Source organism: Coptis chinensis, chromosome 7 (genome assembly GCF_015680905.1).
Source record: "Coptis chinensis isolate HL-2020 chromosome 7, ASM1568090v1, whole genome shotgun sequence".
Taxonomy (NCBI): Eukaryota; Viridiplantae; Streptophyta; class Magnoliopsida; order Ranunculales; family Ranunculaceae; genus Coptis; species Coptis chinensis.
In genome coordinates this window covers 8894705-8913854 of record NC_141462.1, presented here as the reverse complement: position 1 = coordinate 8913854, position 19150 = coordinate 8894705, and the positions used below count along the sequence as shown (strand labels likewise).

The following is a 19150-nucleotide window of genomic DNA, read 5'->3' as shown; positions in this document are numbered from 1 at the left end:
GATTGGGTGGGTAGAAGAAGTTGGATGGGATGTGGGCGGTAGGGGACAGGGGTGATAAAAGGGCCGGGCCAGGCTAGCCCGCCCCTCAAACCATAAAAGCCCGCATTCTCCTATTTTGTATTGAGGGGCGGGTCGAGTAGGGTCAAGCATGAAAACTCAAGCCCTTAACCCGACCCGGGGCCGGTCTAATTATATTTTACTAGTTTACTTATTTTTTGTGATTTTTTATTTATTTTTATTATACTTTGATTATGAATATCAATTTTAACTAAGTATACAAAACTAATTCTTATGAGGTATTTCCATCATTCTCATATGGTATTGCTATTGTTCCACAAGAAATTATTGATGGAGTTGTTCTTTAGAGCGACTATGTGGTGGGTTACTTTGTTGGGAAGAGGCTTTCCTATCCTTTTGTAAAAGAATCTGTTACTAAACAGTGGAAGCTCAAAGGAAGTTTCACTCTTTTATAACTTCAAATTCCAAATTCATATACATAACTTCAAATTCAAACACAAATGACTTTAACTTCAAATTTTAAATTCAACCTCTTCACCATCAATATCTTCGTTGTCTTCATCGCCATCTATATCTTTTTCATCGTCATCATCATCATCTCTATGATCGTCCACATCCTCAATCTTCTCATCAATAACTGTCAAGTAAGAAAGTGATGACAAATGTCAATTTTATAGTGAACTCCAAACAAAAAATTTTAGTATACTAGGAATGAATGTAAACTACGGAAATCACTTTACTTACTTATTCCCTTATTCCTATTTGAATTTTGTGGACAATTTCGTTTGTCGTGATTAACACCAACCTAGTTACAACCAGTACATCTCCTAGCTTGCCTTCCCTTTGCTAGCTTTTGCAATGTCTTTCTCCAAACCTCATTTTATTCTAGTACTACTTTTGTAAACCTTCACTTCCTTTTTCCTTCATTTAGTTTGTAAGATGTTGGGATTCATAAATAAAACTTGTGAGGCATCAATTGCAGGTTGTGAGTTTTCATTGACAGTGCATGAATCAACAACTGAAATTTGGGTCCCGTCGATAGTCTTTTTTATTTCCTTGAGCTCTAGTGATAGTGCTTGTAATATTTTCAACATCAATTGGTAAGTCTCATCTGCTTCAGCTGCTTTATAAACTAATAAATTGGCAACCATCTGAAGTTGGGTAGTTCTCAGTACCTCAGAACTATTATGTCCACTTACTAGTCCACATTCATGCTCAACTCTATATTTGTTAGACCCTTTCATTCATCTCTTTAGAATAAAGTGATCGGGTATCTCTATATCACGACACTGAAAAACCTTTACAAGGTGGCCACAGGGTATCCCTAGGAACTCGAAAAGTTTGCATTCACAGTTACTTTCTTTTGTGGCTGAGTTGAACTTCACCTTCCACTCATGCTGATCACCTTCCACTCGAGACTTGTAAGTGTAGGTCGTATAGCCATCACTACCCTTTTCATCATCATCTAAGACATACTTAGCTCGAGCTTTCTCACATTCTTTCTTGAATCTATCATACGCATTCCTCGTATACATTTTTTATGCACTATTCAAGATAAAGGCATTACTATCGACGATACGATCCAAGTGTTATGTAGTATAATCCTCTCTTTGAACAATTCTACTCAAACACCTATCATTCTTTAGCACAAACTCTCTAAGAGTTGTAGTTGAATGGAAAAAATTATTGTAAAATGAATTCATGCTTTTAGAACGTCCGGTAGTATTAGTGTCAACATAGAAAGTATCAAAGTGATAAACCGGTGCCTATTTTTCTCAAATCTCATATAATCCTATGAGCCATTCATTATCCATTAACTTATATGTAGACATAAATTCCTTCCACTTCGTTTTGAAAGCACTAGGAATATAAGTTTTTTGAATACATATTTTGATAGCTTTTTTGAAAGATAAGCTCTTGAAATAAACATGTGGAAGTTTTTCAGGTAATTTCTTCAAAATGTGTTATAGGCAAAATCTATGTCGTGTATTTGGGAATACCTTCGCAATAGCCGATGTCATAGTTCTGTCTTGATCTGTGATGATTGAAGATGGGGCATGCCCGCCCATGGCTGCAAGCCAAGTCTGAAAAACCCACTGAAAAGATTCTTCTATCTCATTTAATAGGAGTGCACAACCAAACTAGATTGACTGCATGTGGTGGTTAACTCCAGTAAATGGCGCAAATGACATTTCATATACGTTCTTGTGATATATGGTGTCAAAGAAAATAACCTCACTAAAATACTGAAACTATATACGTGAACGACTATCTACCTAGAAAAAATTTATTACTCGTGCTTCGCTATTCATCTGTATTGCTTAGAAAAAATTAGGATTTTCTATACTCTTCTTCTTAAAAAAAAATTAGCACTGCGGTAGCATCACCTTTGACAGGTTTCTTATACTCCTTCGACGGACCTAAGTGGTTTCAACAAACTCTGTCAAAAAAACCATTTTGTGGTCCATCAAGTATATCAGCAACTTTATTCACAGGCATGTCTTCATCACATAACAAGTCAATCAACATTTTAGCTGCAACAGGCATGCACATCCTTTTCGCCGGACTAACAAGGTTGTGATTGTGCACACCAACATACTTCACCACTTTCCATAATCCACTGTCTTGTTTTTTCACTCTCATTGTTACTAAATACCCGCATATCACCGTATTCGTGTTTCTCCTCTTGTTTATTACTTATTTCTCGGACCCTACTTCTTTCTTGGACCCCTCATCTATTCATTTTTTTACTCATTCTATGTAAGTCTCCAAAACGCTCGTAAGTCATTTGACAAGTACTCACTTCGTCTGAATGTTGAATTCTTTTTTTGGGTACTTCGAGTAATGACACTAAATCCCAATGTTTTTCCGTAGTTTATATAAAACTGTTTCGCACCTTCCAAACTTATAAAATACATCCCAAAATACGGAATCTTTTCGCTATCAACTATGTCTATGTCATCTCGAGTTGGACGAGAAAACGAAGCGGCCTCATTTTCATTTTCCTTAGATATTTTAGTATGAAGAAAGACGTCATCAATTGATTCTACAGAAAACACAATAGATAATCAGTTAAAAGCTAGAAAAGGAAAAAAAAAAAAAAAATCATCTTTGAGGATTTTCATCTACCAGTTCAAAACAAGTTGAATATATAAGTTGAAAACCCACCCAACATCAAAACAAGTTCGGAATCAACATCAAATATTTTCGAAATATAACTTGGCAATATAAGTAGGGTGCAAACAACTCTGTCAGTTCAATATAAGTATGCAAAAATCAATGTTTGCTCACCCGAATCATTCAATATTGGCGTCGATTCCATCTCTCTTTCTGGTTAGCGGGAAACTGAGCAGAATAAAACTGGACAGCTAGAGTTTAAAGGTTTGTTGGCAAAAAGAATTAGTAAGAATTGGTTGGCTGGTTTAGTGGAAAGAGTTTATTATCATATTTTAGTTAAGGGTTTCAGATGAATCCAATAATATTGATTGTTTGTCCTGTTTATTTTGATTCAATTTCTTTTTACTTTTGGGGGGAAATGGAAAACGAAGGGTTGGTTATTTATTTTGTTTTAAATTGGACCATTAGATCTGGAGATGATATTGCGAGGTGAGTGGTAGAGATTTGGAGTGGGCGTATCCATCATATATATATATATATATATATATATATGTGTGTGTGTGTGTGTGTACACACACACACACACACACACACACACACACACACGTACACATACATACGACAAGTGTTCTGAAGGGCTCTCTAGACTGCTTTAGACTATGGAGCTTCTCAAATTTGACGCTCTCTTGCTCCCACTTCCGTTTCGCGTTCTGGTGACTAAGGTTGAGAGATGAGACACGCTTCACTTAAATTCTCGCTTGCACGATAGAAAGGTGATATATACGACTTACGAGATTGGCCCACGAGTCCGCAACCTACTTGACTCAATCAAGTCCTCGTTTTATGTAAACACAATTAGACCAAGCACGACATATTTGAAGCTTGAACATATTTCATCGAAGAGCCTGAACATATTCGAAACAGTTCGTTGCTGCTGCGGTAGGATTGTTTTCATCCAACTAAGAGAAACCGATACTTTGAACGTATCTTTTTGGTGCATATAAAACCCCAAATACTTGGAACAATAGCATAGGTGATTTATAGCTATAATGATAAGTTTTAACTAACTCTTCTCTAAAGCCCGAAAACTTGAAAATTATAATTACAATAAAGTTTTAAGGGTTATTTAGGGATTGGTCCTACTTATTTAGGGGTATTTAGGAATAGGTCATAAAATTATTGATTATTAGGCTTTAATCCTACTTTTATCGATTGACTTTGAGTCAACTCAGTTGACCGTGGTCAACCCATTTTATAATAATATAATTTTTATTTTTTATGAAAATGTCCAAACTACCCTCCATATAAAAACAGAATATTGTAACCCCTTACATTCTGTAATCCAATGACCAAGCAATAGATCAATCTCCAAACACCTTCAGTGACAAGATACATAGTACAACACGCCTTGTTCTGCCAACCGTCTACTATTTCTTTTGTGCAACAAGATCTTCAAGATATTGGAATATGGGTACTTAACCAACGACAAAGAGAATGGTCTCTAAAACAAAAAATTTATGGCGATTTGGTTATGATTTGATGTTTCAATGTGATTGGTTGTTGTTTAAGTGTTGTTGGAGGTGTCAATTTGGTGTTGGTATATCTAGATTGGGTTGTGGAAAATATGGGTAGAGAAGATGATCAATGGGTCGGTTAGACCCAGTTCAGATTTTGGTTAAGTGGGCCTTAACTTTTCTAATAGATGTGGGCTGATGGCATGTGAGGTAAATACTATAAAGTTGAGTGTGATTGGACTTTCTTGTATACAAAAGCTTATTTCTCATGATGCTGTTCAACCCACGGCTTTGAAGGAGATATGGAAGATAGATGATGTAAAGTTGAGTGTGACTGGAAGATAGATGGTTAAGGCTTCGAATTCTTCAATGGCAGTATATGGAAGCTTCAAATCTTTCAATTAGAGAGAATTAGTTTTTTAGGATTTAACCCCTCCTGTATTTGAGTTAATTAGGTTTTAGTCCTATTTTTCTGCCATTAAAGAGTTTGAATTTAAGTTTGTGAAATATCTTGGATCAATGTTTCTAATTTTGACCATTGGATCAATGCTTTAGATTTTTGACACGTGTCTATTGTTTAACTTGGTGTTCCAAAGGTCCAATATAAAATCACATGTGAAGCACACTGAAGGGTAGTTTGGCCATTTTCATAAAAAATTAAAATTATATTATTTGACTCAAGGTCAATCGATAGAAGTAGGACTAAAGCCTAATAATCAATAGAAGTAGGACCAAGGTCAAAGTTCAAAGTGCTCATCTCAAGCTAAATGATAGCATGACAAGGAAAGCAAAGGTGCGTGTTTATTTGTTTGGATGTACGTGGATGACCCAATTGTCAAAAAAGAGACGTTTTAGGTTCATACGATATCGAATATTGGTTTTATTGTGGAGATGACTGCAGCCAACTAGATAAAATGAGTATGCAAACATACGGTGGAATGATTTACTCCACACTCCTAATCCAACTTAATTGTTGAATTCTTATTTGGCGGCCAAATACTCGCCTGAAAGACCACATAATAACTCCTTTTAGAATGGAGATGGGAGGAACAAAAGTGTCCTAATTGCAATTATTAGTATCTACAAAATATTGATAAAAGTGTGTTTTCACGACGATGTGATTTAGAAGGACAAATTAACAAAGACCACATAATAACTCCTCAAAACCATTATTTTGAAAACTATTATGGAAATAATGTATGCAATACTGTTTATTCCAAGTTCACAACTTAGCTAGTTTCCAATCAAATCTTTACATATACAAAATTATTAGACTATGAATATTGAAACTTAAGATATGAAGAAGGATATAACCAAATCACTAGTTGCAATTAGGATTTAAAGAGGGTAAGTAGAAAATAATAATAAATAAATAAATAAAAATTGGTAAAAGAACATATATAGTACAAACCACAAACGAAAAATGAGAGGGGTACATTGAGACAAGTTTCCTTTGACACATTGAAATATGGTTGCTTGTGACTCTGAGCATTATTTGAGGTTCACCGTACCTCAAGTCTTGCAATTTTCAAAAGTAAAGTTTTTTCATAACTTTGAAGCAAGTTTGAATTAAACCAAGTCAATATACCAAGTAAATACTTGGTTTAATTTCAACAAATAAATTCCCTAAGCAATTCATTCTGAAACATAAACAACGTATTGAATCTTTGAAGCTTGTAGTTTAACATTGTAGGAGTTAGGGCAATAAGCCCATAACAGCACCTCATCATAATTTAACAACAGTAACAGCAAAACAATAAGTGTGTAGCGTTTTGAGATAACCCCCCAAAAATCCTACAGCCAAAAAAAAAAAAATAATAATTCAATCTCAAAATTCAACTCAAAAAACCTACACACTCATGGAGGGTTAACTCAAAAATGTCCTTAATTTTTTTTTCTAGAATTGTCGAATTTGATAATTAGGCGTTAGGATGAAAGGGCGAACTTTGGAATTAGGATTATAGGCTACCTAAGAAGAACAAATACATCCTTAGTGTTAAAAACATGTTTGTATCCATTATAAACCCATTAATAACGACAAGTCTTGAGTCTTAGGGGTTGTTTGTTTTTCTGAGCCTCTGAATACAGAACATTGAATGTTAAATAAACCTGCTACCTGAATGGGGAACTCTAAAACTTTGTTTGTTTGTTTTTTGGTTCTGAATGCTGAATATAAGTTATTTGGACCATTTTGCCCAATGGAATTATAATTTCTTTTTACTAACATAATCTTTATATTTTGTTTGAAAATAATATACTATTGTCAACATTTTAAAAAATTGTTTTCTCAATAATGAAAATAAATAGTTGGACTAAATAGTGCAAACTAATATTGTTAAAAATGTATAGTAATATACAGAAGCAATAGTTAATGTCATATTTTTTTTTCTTATATAAGAATTTTAAGTATATAGTATATTATAAAATAAAAACTCACATTTTAAATAAAAAAAAATACATTTTAAGTATAATATATTTTCACATGTATGATTGTCAAGTTGTGCCACCATAAATGAAAGTGAGCATCGAATAAGGATGTCAAGTAAGACGGTAAGACATCAAAGTCTTATTTTTCAAAACAAACCATCTCAAATTAAAAACCCTCGATCTCTCTTTATGGATCGAAAATCTCATACTCCATCTCAAATCACTAGACAAAAATTTAAGAAGTTTAAGTTAAATGAAGAGGATGGGTTTGTCAATAATTGATGCGAGGTAACTAGCTAGAGTTCTTCGCTTTTCTTTTTTGGTGAATGAGTTCTTCGCTTGAGTTGAAAGAGAAAAGGGTAGTATGGGATTTCAGGGTAGTATAGGATTTCAGCATTCAGCGACAAGATTGCCACGGAACACTAAAAGCCTATTTTGGCACTCAAAGCTGAAGTCAACAAAAAAAACAAACAACTTTTTGGAAGGCTCAATGGAGTCAATGCTGAAAATTAACAATTCAGTTCAGGGCCACTCAATGCTGAAAATTAACAATTCAGTTCAGGGCCACTCAGGGCCACTCAATGCTGAAAATTAACAATTCAGTTCAGGGCCACTCAATGCTGAAAATTAACAATTCAGTTCAGGGCCACTCAATGCTAAATTGAGGTGAAAATATTTAGTGCAGTCAACCTCGGTAGACTAGAAGAAGCAAATATGAAGTAAATAAGATACATTACTAGATTGAACATGCAACCCATGCAGCATATGGTTGTCTATATAAGGAACTCCCCTTCTTCCTGAAATGTATCACAACTAACTATCTCTTCTTTACTTCAGATAACCTTAAAACATACGAAGAGATGTGGTCACTTGCATTGGTTGTTTTAGCATTAGTTATTGTATGGATGACCAATTATGCCTATAAGTGGAAGAATCCCATCTGCAATGGAAAACTCCCTCCTGGTTCAATGGGACTGCCATTACTTGGTGAAACCATTCAGTTTTTCAAATCTCAGACCACTTTCGATATTCATCCTTTTATCAAAGAAAGGATGACAAGGTAATAGATTTAATATATGTAGCTAGTAATGCACATTATATAACAGACGAGACTACATAATGCATGCAAGCTTCTATATTTTCTTATCGATAGATGTATGTAACACCTTCCGTTTCATGATTTTCAGATACGGGCCACTTTTTAAGACTAATTTGGTAGGTTGCCCAGTGGTAGTCTCGACTGATCCTGAATTTAGCCATTTCATCTTTCAACAAGAAGGAAACTCAGTTGAATTGTGGTACCTGGATTCATTTATGAAACTAATTGGACAGCAAAGCTTGACGAGCAACACTGGTGCTATTCACAAGTACCTTAGGAACATGATTATGGATCATTTTGGTCCGGAGAAGCAAAAAGAGAAGCTTCTCTCTGACATGGAAAATATGGCCCGTGAAAACCTATCCATTTGGGCTGAACAGGAATCGGTAGAAGTGAAAGAAGTCGCTACAACGGTAAACGCAGCTCCATAATCTGTTCTCAATCTCATAAAAATGCGAGGTTGTGTTCTATATGTTCTTTTTCGACTTTAACAAATATTCCAAATTACATACAGATGTCATTTGGTTTGGGTTCGATGAAACTAATGAGTTATGATCCGTCCAAGCATTCGGAGAATTTGAAGGACAAATTCACTAGCTTTCTTAAAGGCCTCATCTCATTTCCATTGGACATCCCTGGGACTGTTTACAATAAATGTCTCAAGGTAATGCCAAGTATACAAAGTTATTAACTGTGAAACTAATAAGTTATGATCCATTCAATTTAAGTAAATTAATTAATTAAGATGCCATATAATATAGACTCTAAAGTCTAAACCATGTACGTACAGGATCAAAAGAAGGCTATAAGAATACTCAAGGAGATGGTGAAGGAAAGATTTTACTCCGATAGGAAGCATGGCGATTTTCTTGATGTTGTCATTGAAGAGATGAAGAAAGACGATCCCCTTTTCAATGTAGAAAGTGCTGCTTACTTTGTCTTTACAGTTCTTTTTGCCAGCTTTGAGACAGTTTCCTTGGCTATAACTTTAGCAATTAAGTTTCTTTCAGAACACCCTTCAGTGTTGAAGGATTTAACGGTTGGTGCCGCTCAAATCATCCTCTCACTCTAAGCACTCTTTTGTAGTATTTTGATTGATAGTGTCTTGCTCTAAGCTAATTTCGTTTTTGGTTTTTGGTTTATTTTAGGATGAGCATGAAGAGATTCTCAAGAAGAGGGAAAATGTGGATTCTCCACTGACGTGGAATGAATACAAGTCTATGACATTCACTTCTCACGTTAGTGTAGCAATTTTCACACCTTCATATTCAAATTAATGTAATCCAACACGGCCTGGTTTTAAAAAAGATTCATATTCTTTTGTATTGCAGGTTATTGATGAAACACTTAGGCTCGGCAACATAGCCCCCTTGGTTTTCAGAAGAGCTACAAGAGATATACAAATAGACGGTAAGGTTCGAAGCAGCTTATATTTAATCTAAACATCTTGCCTCAACATACCATCGAGCTCCTAGGGAACACAGTGCAGCACATATCAAATTCGATCATAACATCTATCGAAAAAAAAAAAAAAATCGATCATAACCAAGTATTCTATAATCGGATCAATTTTCTCATTTCACAGGATATACAATTCCAGCTGGCTGGACAATCATGGTTTGCCCTCCAGCCCTTCACCTTAACACTGAAAAGTATGAGGACACCCTTGCCTTCAACCCATGGCGATGGAAGGTATGTGGCTTATACATCTAGCCTTCCTTTATCCAAGTACCTTAAGACAGGATTCGTTGGAATTAATTTCTCTGTATTTAATAATCATTATTCCCTACCAAAATACAGGGACAAGGATCAAATACAGCTTCTAAGAATTTCATGGCTTTTGGTGGAGGAATGAGATTATGTGCGGGTGCAGAATTTGCAAAGTTGCAAATGTCAGTTGTTCTCCACTTCTTGGTCACAAAATACAGGTAATTAAATATTAGTTCAAGTGTCTTCAGTAAATATGTAAAAACTCTGATGTATTTTGATCTTCTGAAATTTACTCAGGTGGACAAAAATCAAGGGAGGCGAAGTCGTTAAGACTCCCGGGATATTATTTCCAAATGGTTTACACATCAAAGTCACTCAAAAAATTTGAAGTTGGTCAATCACCGATAACACTGGCGGTACTTATCCAATATGCAAATTGTCCATATTAATCTTAAGGATTTAAAGGGGCACTGAAGTAAGAATAAGTGCCTACAGATGTAAGAGGACTTTTTAACCACAATTGTTCTAGGATTCTATCAAGACCCACAATGCAATAAGAGGGAAGCTCTCCTATTCACAATATATATTACTTGTAAGCAACAGCAGAATGTGTACAATGAAATGAATTTTGCCTCACATATGCAAACCTGGACTCTGTTTCAGACTTTGAGTAATATGGTTGTTGTATTATACTTCACTTCTTCTTTCTTGACAAGTTGCATATAAGTTTGTTCATAGGAAAGCTATAAGACAGATCAGTAGAAATTGAGGTGCTAAAAGTTGAATGCAACTTAATCATCATTCATGATTCAACAGAGATGAAAATCAAGTAATAAGCAGATCGAGCCCATCTACTTGAACAACGAACTTAGATCAAATTTCATTCTCACCAGTACTAAAATTTAGACAATTTTATTTGGCCTAATAATATTACAAACGATGTCACAATCATATTAGATTCTCAATAACAACTTTCTACAATTCCATGGTGGCTTGAAATTATTCTTTTAAAGTATTACCCTTTCATTAATGGTTAAAGTCATCATTCAGGTAGCAGTTTCTACTTTTTTTTTTTTTTTTCCAGCAGTTTCATTCCAATGTCTCAAACTCTCAATTATATCAAACTGGATGATATAATTACTACTGGACTTCTGCACGAAATTGAGAGAATATTTTTCTTCGCGTTGAAGAGAACATCTCACGTTTCACAATTATGCATTAACGATAAAGTGGACTAAACATTAAAAAGTGAAACGAAAATTGACGAACGTAAATGTAATTAAGGATACGAGCACAACATGATTCATGTACTGACGCAGATTCAGCCCGGAATTTGTAAAAGTTGTCAAAATAAGGTACACAAATCTTTGACGCAGCGACAAAAGACATCCACGCCTTTTTTTTCGCTTCCTCCTGTTAGAGTGTTAGATTGGACATTGAATCACTATTCACTAACAGCCAAACGATAAAAGTGCGATTGTCAGGCAAACCGTCGTCTCTCGGGCCAAAATCTTGGTAGACGCTGATATTTATAATTGAGTCCTGTTAATTTGTGTTGGGCAGACCCCGAGTTAGGCCGGGGTCTGCCCATTGTGTTGGGTGCAACTTCTAACCATACACTCCCAACCAAATACCCAAGAAATCGAGAAATTGGCGAAAACCAGTTCCACTCTTCGTCTCCATAAAAAACCCTCGATTTCGATTTCTGCTCCCAAAAACACACCGCGATTCTCTCTTTCGATCTCAATATTCTTTATCTAGATCAGATCTGTAAGTTTTCATTCTATTGTTCTTGATCTTTAATGTTATTTTCGTTACAATTTTGCTACATTGGTTATTAGATCTGTAATCGATTCATTGTATCCCCTTTGTATCTGGCACAGGTTATGGTTTAACATTAACCTGAATTTTGGATGCTTACCCTTTGTCATTTCGCCATATTTTGTTCAATCACAGGCATGTTATTTCACTGATAAAAAACAGAATTGATTGGGTTTTTATTCATCTTATTAAGTTATGTCTAGTTGATTAAAGGGATTGACGACATGGAGTTTTGTAGTCTTTGCGTTTAGGTGTCATTTGTGAAGGCCCTTGGTGCTAAACAAGTAGGTCTTCTTCTGTAACCTATCTATAATGAGATGCCTTAGTGGTGCCTTACTTGTAAAGCTTACATGCTTTGTTCCATTACAAATATGAATTTCCATTGCTTCCCTCTCTTCTCTAATACTTTTCCTTCTAGTATGGCCTGTGAGTGAATTGATTTGAGTAGTATGCTATATAAATTATTACACTTGACTAGTTGAGGCAGCCCTTGTACCAATCTAAATAGGGAGTTTTGTCTTGGTATATCATGTTAGATCATACGAGTATATCATGTACTGTTGTGTTAGATAGTTTGAATCTGTTGCAATTTATTTAAGAACAAACTTCTTGTTTTATTCTAGTGTCTAAAGCTTTTGTTTGCTTAAATATTTTGTGCTATTGTTTTTGGGATTGAAGTCTGCATGCACCTGGACAATGAAACTGAACTGGACAATAATAGTTTGTTTGGATGGGTTTGTACCTGTATTTGTTTGGATGAGTTTCCTATCCAAAGGGTTCTTCTCATTCTCCCTGTCTCCTAATGATCAAAAGGCTAAACAAAGATAGGAAAAATCCTACAAATATGTTTGCATGATTACCAGTTTTTTCCCTATGTTGAAAATGATTTCTCTCTTTTCAGAATTTTCTTTACCTGAGGATCTTTCTGCTTACGAAGGACTAGAATTGCAAGTTATGTGTTTGTGTTAGTTATATTTTGTAACAATGCCTCGAACAAAGAATGTGAAGAATGTAGCAAAAAGTGTTTTCACGGGTGCTAAGAAGTTGTTAGGTGGGGGGAGTAGTAGTTCGGGTCGCGGTGACCTGCCTGAGAAAAAGAGAGGAAGGGGAACAACCACTTTGGCATCAGTCCGTAGAGGGGATCGGAAAGCGGATGATCCCAGTAATGTAGTTGTAAGTGGTGTAGACTTAGGAAATCACAAGAGAAGAAAGGGGACAGTTTCGAGTGATGTAGATGTAGATGTAGATTTAGATTTAGATGTAGATGTAGATGTAGATGTAGAGATGTAGATGACGTAAATATGGATCGTGGGAAGAGTGTAGTTGTAAGTCATGGTGATGGTGAAGAAGATGACGAAGAGGGTGTTTGATGATGCAGAAGAGGAGAATGACGAGGAGGAGGAGGACGCAGAGGATGAGGAGGAAGTCCTTGAAGTCCTTGTACCTGTACCTCCAGTGAATATTGTGAGAAAGTCCAACAATAACTTGGAGTTCCAGAGAGGTGTTTATAAAGGTGGCCCTCGTGTGCCACATTTGTTGTATGACTATGTGGTGCACGTGGCTCGCGATGTTTGGGAGGGGCAGGTAATATTATCATATAGTGTCTATTAGTATTTAAATTTTTTATTACGAAACCTTGTGCATACATTAATACTGAGTTTTTGTTGTTTTAGGCAGAGCGAGGGGTGTTGAAGTGCCATGGGCACCTAAACAAGTTGGTACAACGGGATATCGTCGGAGAGTGTTCAGATTGTTCTAATTTTCACGTAGAGCTTCAAAGGACCGACTTATATGCTCTGGTCTTAGGTGTATACAGGCATCAGGATCTTGTGTTGGTCTCTGCATTTGTGGAGAGGTGGCATCCAGAGACCAACACGTTTCATATGCCGTAGGGCGAGATGACAATCACGTTGGACGATGTTTCCCAACTCTTAGGAGTTCCGATCAGAGGCAAAGCAGTGACTGGGGACACTGATTTGACCCTGGAACAGACAAAAAGACTCCTCCACAAAGGTCTTGGCATACCCATGGACAAGATAGATGTGGAGATGAAAGCCAATAAGTTCACTTCCAAATTTAGGATGGATTTCTTGATGAAGCAGTTTGCTGGGAAGGTAATGGATGAAGATTTACGTGATGGAAATGGGGTTGTTGTGAAGAAGGCCTCAACCCAAAAAGAGTTGCAGTTTGCTGTGAGAGCTTATCTATTATTTTTCTTTGGATGTACCACCTTCACCAACATCGCCCGAGGCTGCGGTTCCGTTTGTTATCGAGGCCGCTTTTGAAATTTACCGAGATCAGAGACTACGCGTGGGGTGCAGCCTTACTGGCTTACTCGTACATGGGTCTTGGGACTGCCACAAGTGCCAAGGTGAAGGGTGTTTTAGGCTATTTCACTCTCCTACAGGTATTAGTTTTTTTGTTTTTCTTTTCAATGTCAATTTTATCTATCTATTACAATATTAACTGGGTGTCTATATTAATCTAGGCATGGATTTATGAGTATTTCTCGGTGTTCAAGCCATTCCCAAATGAGGACTATCAGTTAAGCATGTCGCGTGCTCATAGGTACTCAGTTACTTAATCTTTTTATGCTAGCACAATAGCTGCATTGAAGCATACCCTGAGCGGTGATTGATAATGTGACTTGTACCGATGTAAGCATTTTTGTTTGTAAATAGTTTTATTTATTAATTGATATTATTAGTATGTGGTTAATGATTAATTTCCCCGATCATATGCTATTTGACAGGTTGAATGATATCCCTATGCTGAAGTCCGAGCTACATGCCCGGTGGATGAAATAACATTTTTGAGGGATTTATATGCTTTATTGATGATGTCGAGCAATACAATGTTTCGAGGGTTGTGCGTCAATTGGGTCATATGTAGTTTGTACCCTCAGATCCCCCAAGACCAAAGACCTCGATGCGGACTACTTCCGGACGCGGGTACGATGTGAAATTTAATATTGCGTCTTCCTATTGGAGTAAATAGCAGAATCACTTGATACAACTTGAACATCGATGACCCATTCCGTTTTATCCATGGGAGTGTGTTAGTAGATACATGAGTTGGTACGAACCCAATAGTCATATTCGAATGATAAACCGTGATCATCCTAATCACTACTCCCTACAGAGTCTTCCATATCATAATCTGGTGAGTTAATACTTTACAACGTTAGTTTTTGTTATTTTTTTTTTGTTATTTTTTGTTTTGGTATTTTATAAATGTATATACTAATGTAGTTTTTTGTTTTAATTTTGACAGCACCCCCATCGTTGATGAAATTTGTCGCTTGCTCGATCGAGGCCTGCAATTGGGTGGGACTGCGATTCCAGACGATGCACGGAACGAGTTCATGGAGGCATACAATTTGACCCGGTGCAAGTTCATTGACGGACGATATCGTGAATAAGCATAGGTGAAGAAGCAGCCTATTCTTAAGCATTGATCTCAACTCTTGGAGTTCTAGTAGTATAAGACTGTTTAGGTTGCTTTTGTTGTAAAGAGTGACGTTGTGATATCTGTACCCAACTTTATGAATACTTGATTTTGTGGTATGTTATTTCAAAATATTATTTGATGTTATGTGATTATCTGTTTTTTATGTGTTTGGTTTTGAATTTGGAAGTGTTAGAATTGTTGGAATATGGAAGTTGAATTTGGAAGTGTTAGAATTGTTGAAATATGGAAGTTAAGAAAAAAAGAAATTGAGGTTTGCCATATTTCAGTCCCAAACGACTTGGCCACACCGTTTATACTAAGTCCCAAACGGTGTGGCCAAGTCGTTTGAGACTTAGTCCAAACGGTGTACCCACACCAGTCAAGAGGCCAAAAAACAGAACTTTGTGTTTTTCAAAGTTCAAATCCCAAACGACTTGGCCACACCGTTTGGGACTTAACGACATGGCCACACCGTTTGGACTAAGTCCCAAACGGTGTGTAAAATCGTTTGGGATTTGAACTTGGAAAAACACAAAGTTCTGTTTTTTGGCCTCTTGACCGGTGTGGGCACACCGTTTGGACTAAGTCCCAAACGACTTGGCCACACCGGTCAAGAGGCCAAAAAATAGAATTTTATATTTTTTCTAGGTTCAAATCCCAAACGACTTAGCCATACCGGTCAAGAGGCCAAAAAACAGAACTTATTATTTTTTCCAGGTTCAAATCCCAAACGACTTGGCCACACCATTTGGACTAAGTCCCAAACGACTTGGCCACACCGTTTGGGACTTAGTCCAGTCCCAAACGGTGTGGCCACACCGGTCAAGAGGCCAAAAAACATAACTTTATATTTTTTCCAAGTTCAAATCCCAAAAGACATGGCCACACCATTGAACATCCAAAGTATCCAAATCAAACTAACATACATCCATACATCAAATTCGACCAAAGAATACCATCAAATTTAAGAAAATTGTATCAAAAACCAAATTACAATTCCAACCACATGAACATTAATTACATAGACTTATTCCTAGTCAACATCTATTATTGGTATTTCGGACCCATCATTAGTGTGCTCGTCTTCCAATACTAAATTGGGAATGTTCAATGCCGTAAATTGCGCTTGTCTTGCTTGTAATGCAGTATCTCAACTATCTACAATTAAGTGTCGAGCTCTACGCCATCTTCGCATCGGTTTTGGAACCGGACAATCATCAACAAGTTCAACATGGACAAAATGACATCCCTGTACGTAAGCGGTACCCAACACTTTCTTTACTTTCTCAGGATTTGCTTAGGTTCTCAGTGGCAAGATAATATGGCAGTACGTACTTCCTAAATGTACAAGGACGACATTAAATCTCGAAGCAAATAAATATCCAACAAAGGGCATAGCCATCCACTTATTATAGGGTGCCCAACCACATGCATGAGAAATTGTAGGTTTCACAAAACTAACCTCACTGTGAGTGCACAATGTACAGTATAGGGGGAGGTTGTCATTAAGTTCTTGTAACAATTCATTTCTCATCCACGGCCACTCTTCCTGACTTCTTCCCAATGCAATGCACATTGCTCTATACCCGCAATGCCCTCAGGATGCCAATGTCTAACTTTTGAGGTGATTTTTTAGAAGAGTTATTCTGTGGTGTGGTTGTTTTAGGTGGTAAATGTGATTTTTAGAAGAGTTATTCCATGGTGTGGTTGTTTTAGGTGGTAAATGTGATTTTTGAGAAGAATTCTTCTATGGTGTGGTTTTTTTGTGTGGCAAAGGTGGTTTCGGAGAAGACTTCTCTGCAGGTGGGTTTGGAGTAGCGTATTTCGATGGTGTGGGTGTTTTATGAGAAGGCTTGGAATTTGGCGTACATTCCGATTGTTGCGACGAGACCCACTCTTCATGCCCACGTTGGGAATGTTCAAAACCATATGAATCTCGCTTTGAAGAGTTCTCATCCTCAGTTGGAAACTTTCTCTTGCAGCTACCCTTAGGCCGACCTTTGGTTTTCGCCTCCTCATGAGGTGGTTCTAGCCATGTACTTTCTGGCACAACAATCTCCATAAGTTTCCTAACCATAACCCTCTGCTCTTTTTTAGAAGCCATTTCATATCTTTTCATAAATATATCCATCGAAGGTCTACAATCGGGACCAACACCCACCGACACACTTGGAAAAGTAGACAAAGTTTTCCAAAAGGGATCGATAGCACTCAAAGATATGGAACGCTCTTGCTTTTAAAGTTCAATGATTTTGTGAGCACATGGCAATCCATGACTGGTGCGCAAATAACACCCACAAATGAACTCAGAGTCCTTAGCAGCACGACTTACATGGGTATCTAGTTCTTCATAAAGCAAGTCCAAACATTTTCTTGAGACCAGGTTTCTGAGTTCACGAAATAAAGGAATCCAGTGGTGGTGCTGGGTTACAATCAGACTCTTCTCAAACGTACCTCTAATCTCAGACATCTGGATCTCTAAAATCGGGTGGATCAAGTAAAATATACTTAGAAAATCATGTCTGTTTGTGTTTCCTAGAACACGTTTCACCTGAGCATGAGACCCTTCGACTCTATTGGTCGTTGTACTCCCAAAGTGAATGTGTTGATTTGTCCAACAACATACGAATCGATCCTTGTAAGGCAACCAAGTCTCTCGCAGATAACTAACAAAATTGGAGTACTCAACCCTATATTGTTTTTCCAAAGCAGCAATTCTACGGTTGAAGATATCCTCAGTCCTCGATTTCACTACAGTGTTCCACGAGAACTGGCCTTTATCTACAAGTTCTGTGGTGGGAAAAAAATCATTGCATTTTTGAAAGACGCACATAGAGATATGCCATCTACAAAGATGTTTGTGCGCGTCAGGAAACACAATATCAGCGACACTCATCAAGGCCAAGTCTCTGTCAGACACGATCACAGATTGCCTTTCTTCACCCTAGCAAGCCGTTAAACTGACGCAAAGCCCACTCATAGTCTATCGCTGTTACACACTGAAGCAACACTTGACAGACCGTGAAAGACTTCTAGGTTGAAGTCACCCCTACAAACTGTACAAAAGGCCACCGATACTTATTGGTTTTGTAGGTGGCGTCTATAATGAAAACTTTTGGAAACGTCTGAGCCATTTTAACACCGTCTGGATGGGCCCATAACAATCCCGTTATCTTATCCGTATTTGTATCCTCTCTCACCTCATCGAAATAATGGTTTTCTGCTAACAACTCACGCAATCTCTGCATTTGCGAGCGATCGTTCATATCCAATGTCCTCACCTTGTGCCTGGCATTGTAGATTTGACATATGCTAGATAGGTTATTAGGAAACCTATGTTTGATGGACTTCAAAACTTCTTTAGGCTTAACTCCATTTTGAGTTATCTCTGACAAAAACTCGAATTGTGGAACGGTCAGTCGAGTAGCAAATGCATGTCCTTTAAGGGTCTTTGCCAATGGATGGTTGTGAACACCATTAAGAACGGCAATTTTCCAACTAGCGATAATGCCGCGTTGGAAAATACATCTTAACTTAAATGAACATCCACGTTTCTTGGTTCCCGTATTTCTCTTATTAGCCTTCTCTACCTTTTTGTGTGAACGATACACGCCCGAACTCTCGCAAGCTAAATCCAGCCTTGGTACTCGGTTCCCGTTAGCATTCTGCGACTTCCCAATTACCACAACCACATTACATTGTTTTCCCCGAGCAGTTGCCCAACCAATTACGTCATTACGTGTATGAAATACCTAAAGATATGAAAGAAAACAACAATCAATAAACTAATATAATTTCATTTAGAAAATAAAAACAAGTGAAAACAATGCCTACTATATACCTCTTCCGTAGTAAATATTTCTGTTGTATCCATTAAAAGCGGTTGAACATCATCCACGTCATTCGAGTTTTCAGAGTTCTCAAAATACACTGAAGGATCCTAAATGAAGAACAGTTGTTAATTGATGTATTATGGACCCCGTAAAGACATAGC

At 37.0% G+C, this 19150-nt stretch overlaps 1 protein-coding gene across 1 annotated transcript; it reads left to right on the top strand.

Annotated features, from left to right (window-relative positions):
- Positions 1-7878: 7878 nt before the first annotated feature.
- Positions 7879-10575, top strand: LOC147485820 (cytochrome P450 87A3-like). The gene is made up of 9 exons (XM_086575014.1): positions 7879-8136; positions 8264-8588; positions 8690-8839; positions 8966-9214; positions 9324-9413; positions 9507-9585; positions 9761-9867; positions 9976-10103; positions 10183-10575. Exons 1-9 carry the CDS (start codon positions 7937-7939, stop codon positions 10271-10273), a joined length of 1419 nt encoding a protein of 472 aa, XP_086431140.1. The 5' UTR covers positions 7879-7936; the 3' UTR covers positions 10274-10575.
- The last annotated feature ends 8575 nt before the right edge of the window (positions 10576-19150 follow it).

What these genes read in the sequence shown, in the direction of transcription:
- LOC147485820 (XM_086575014.1), top strand. Translation starts at nt 7,937, where the DNA reads ATGTGGTCACTTGCATTGGTTGTTTTAGCATTAGTTATTGTATGGATG. An exon ending in ATCAAAGAAAGGATGACAAG is followed by an intron (nt 8,137 to 8,263) that starts GTAATAGATTTA and finishes CATGATTTTCAG; the next exon opens with ATACGGGCCACTTTTTAAGA. An exon ending in CTATGACATTCACTTCTCAC is followed by an intron (nt 9,414 to 9,506) that starts GTTAGTGTAGCA and finishes TTTGTATTGCAG; the next exon opens with GTTATTGATGAAACACTTAG.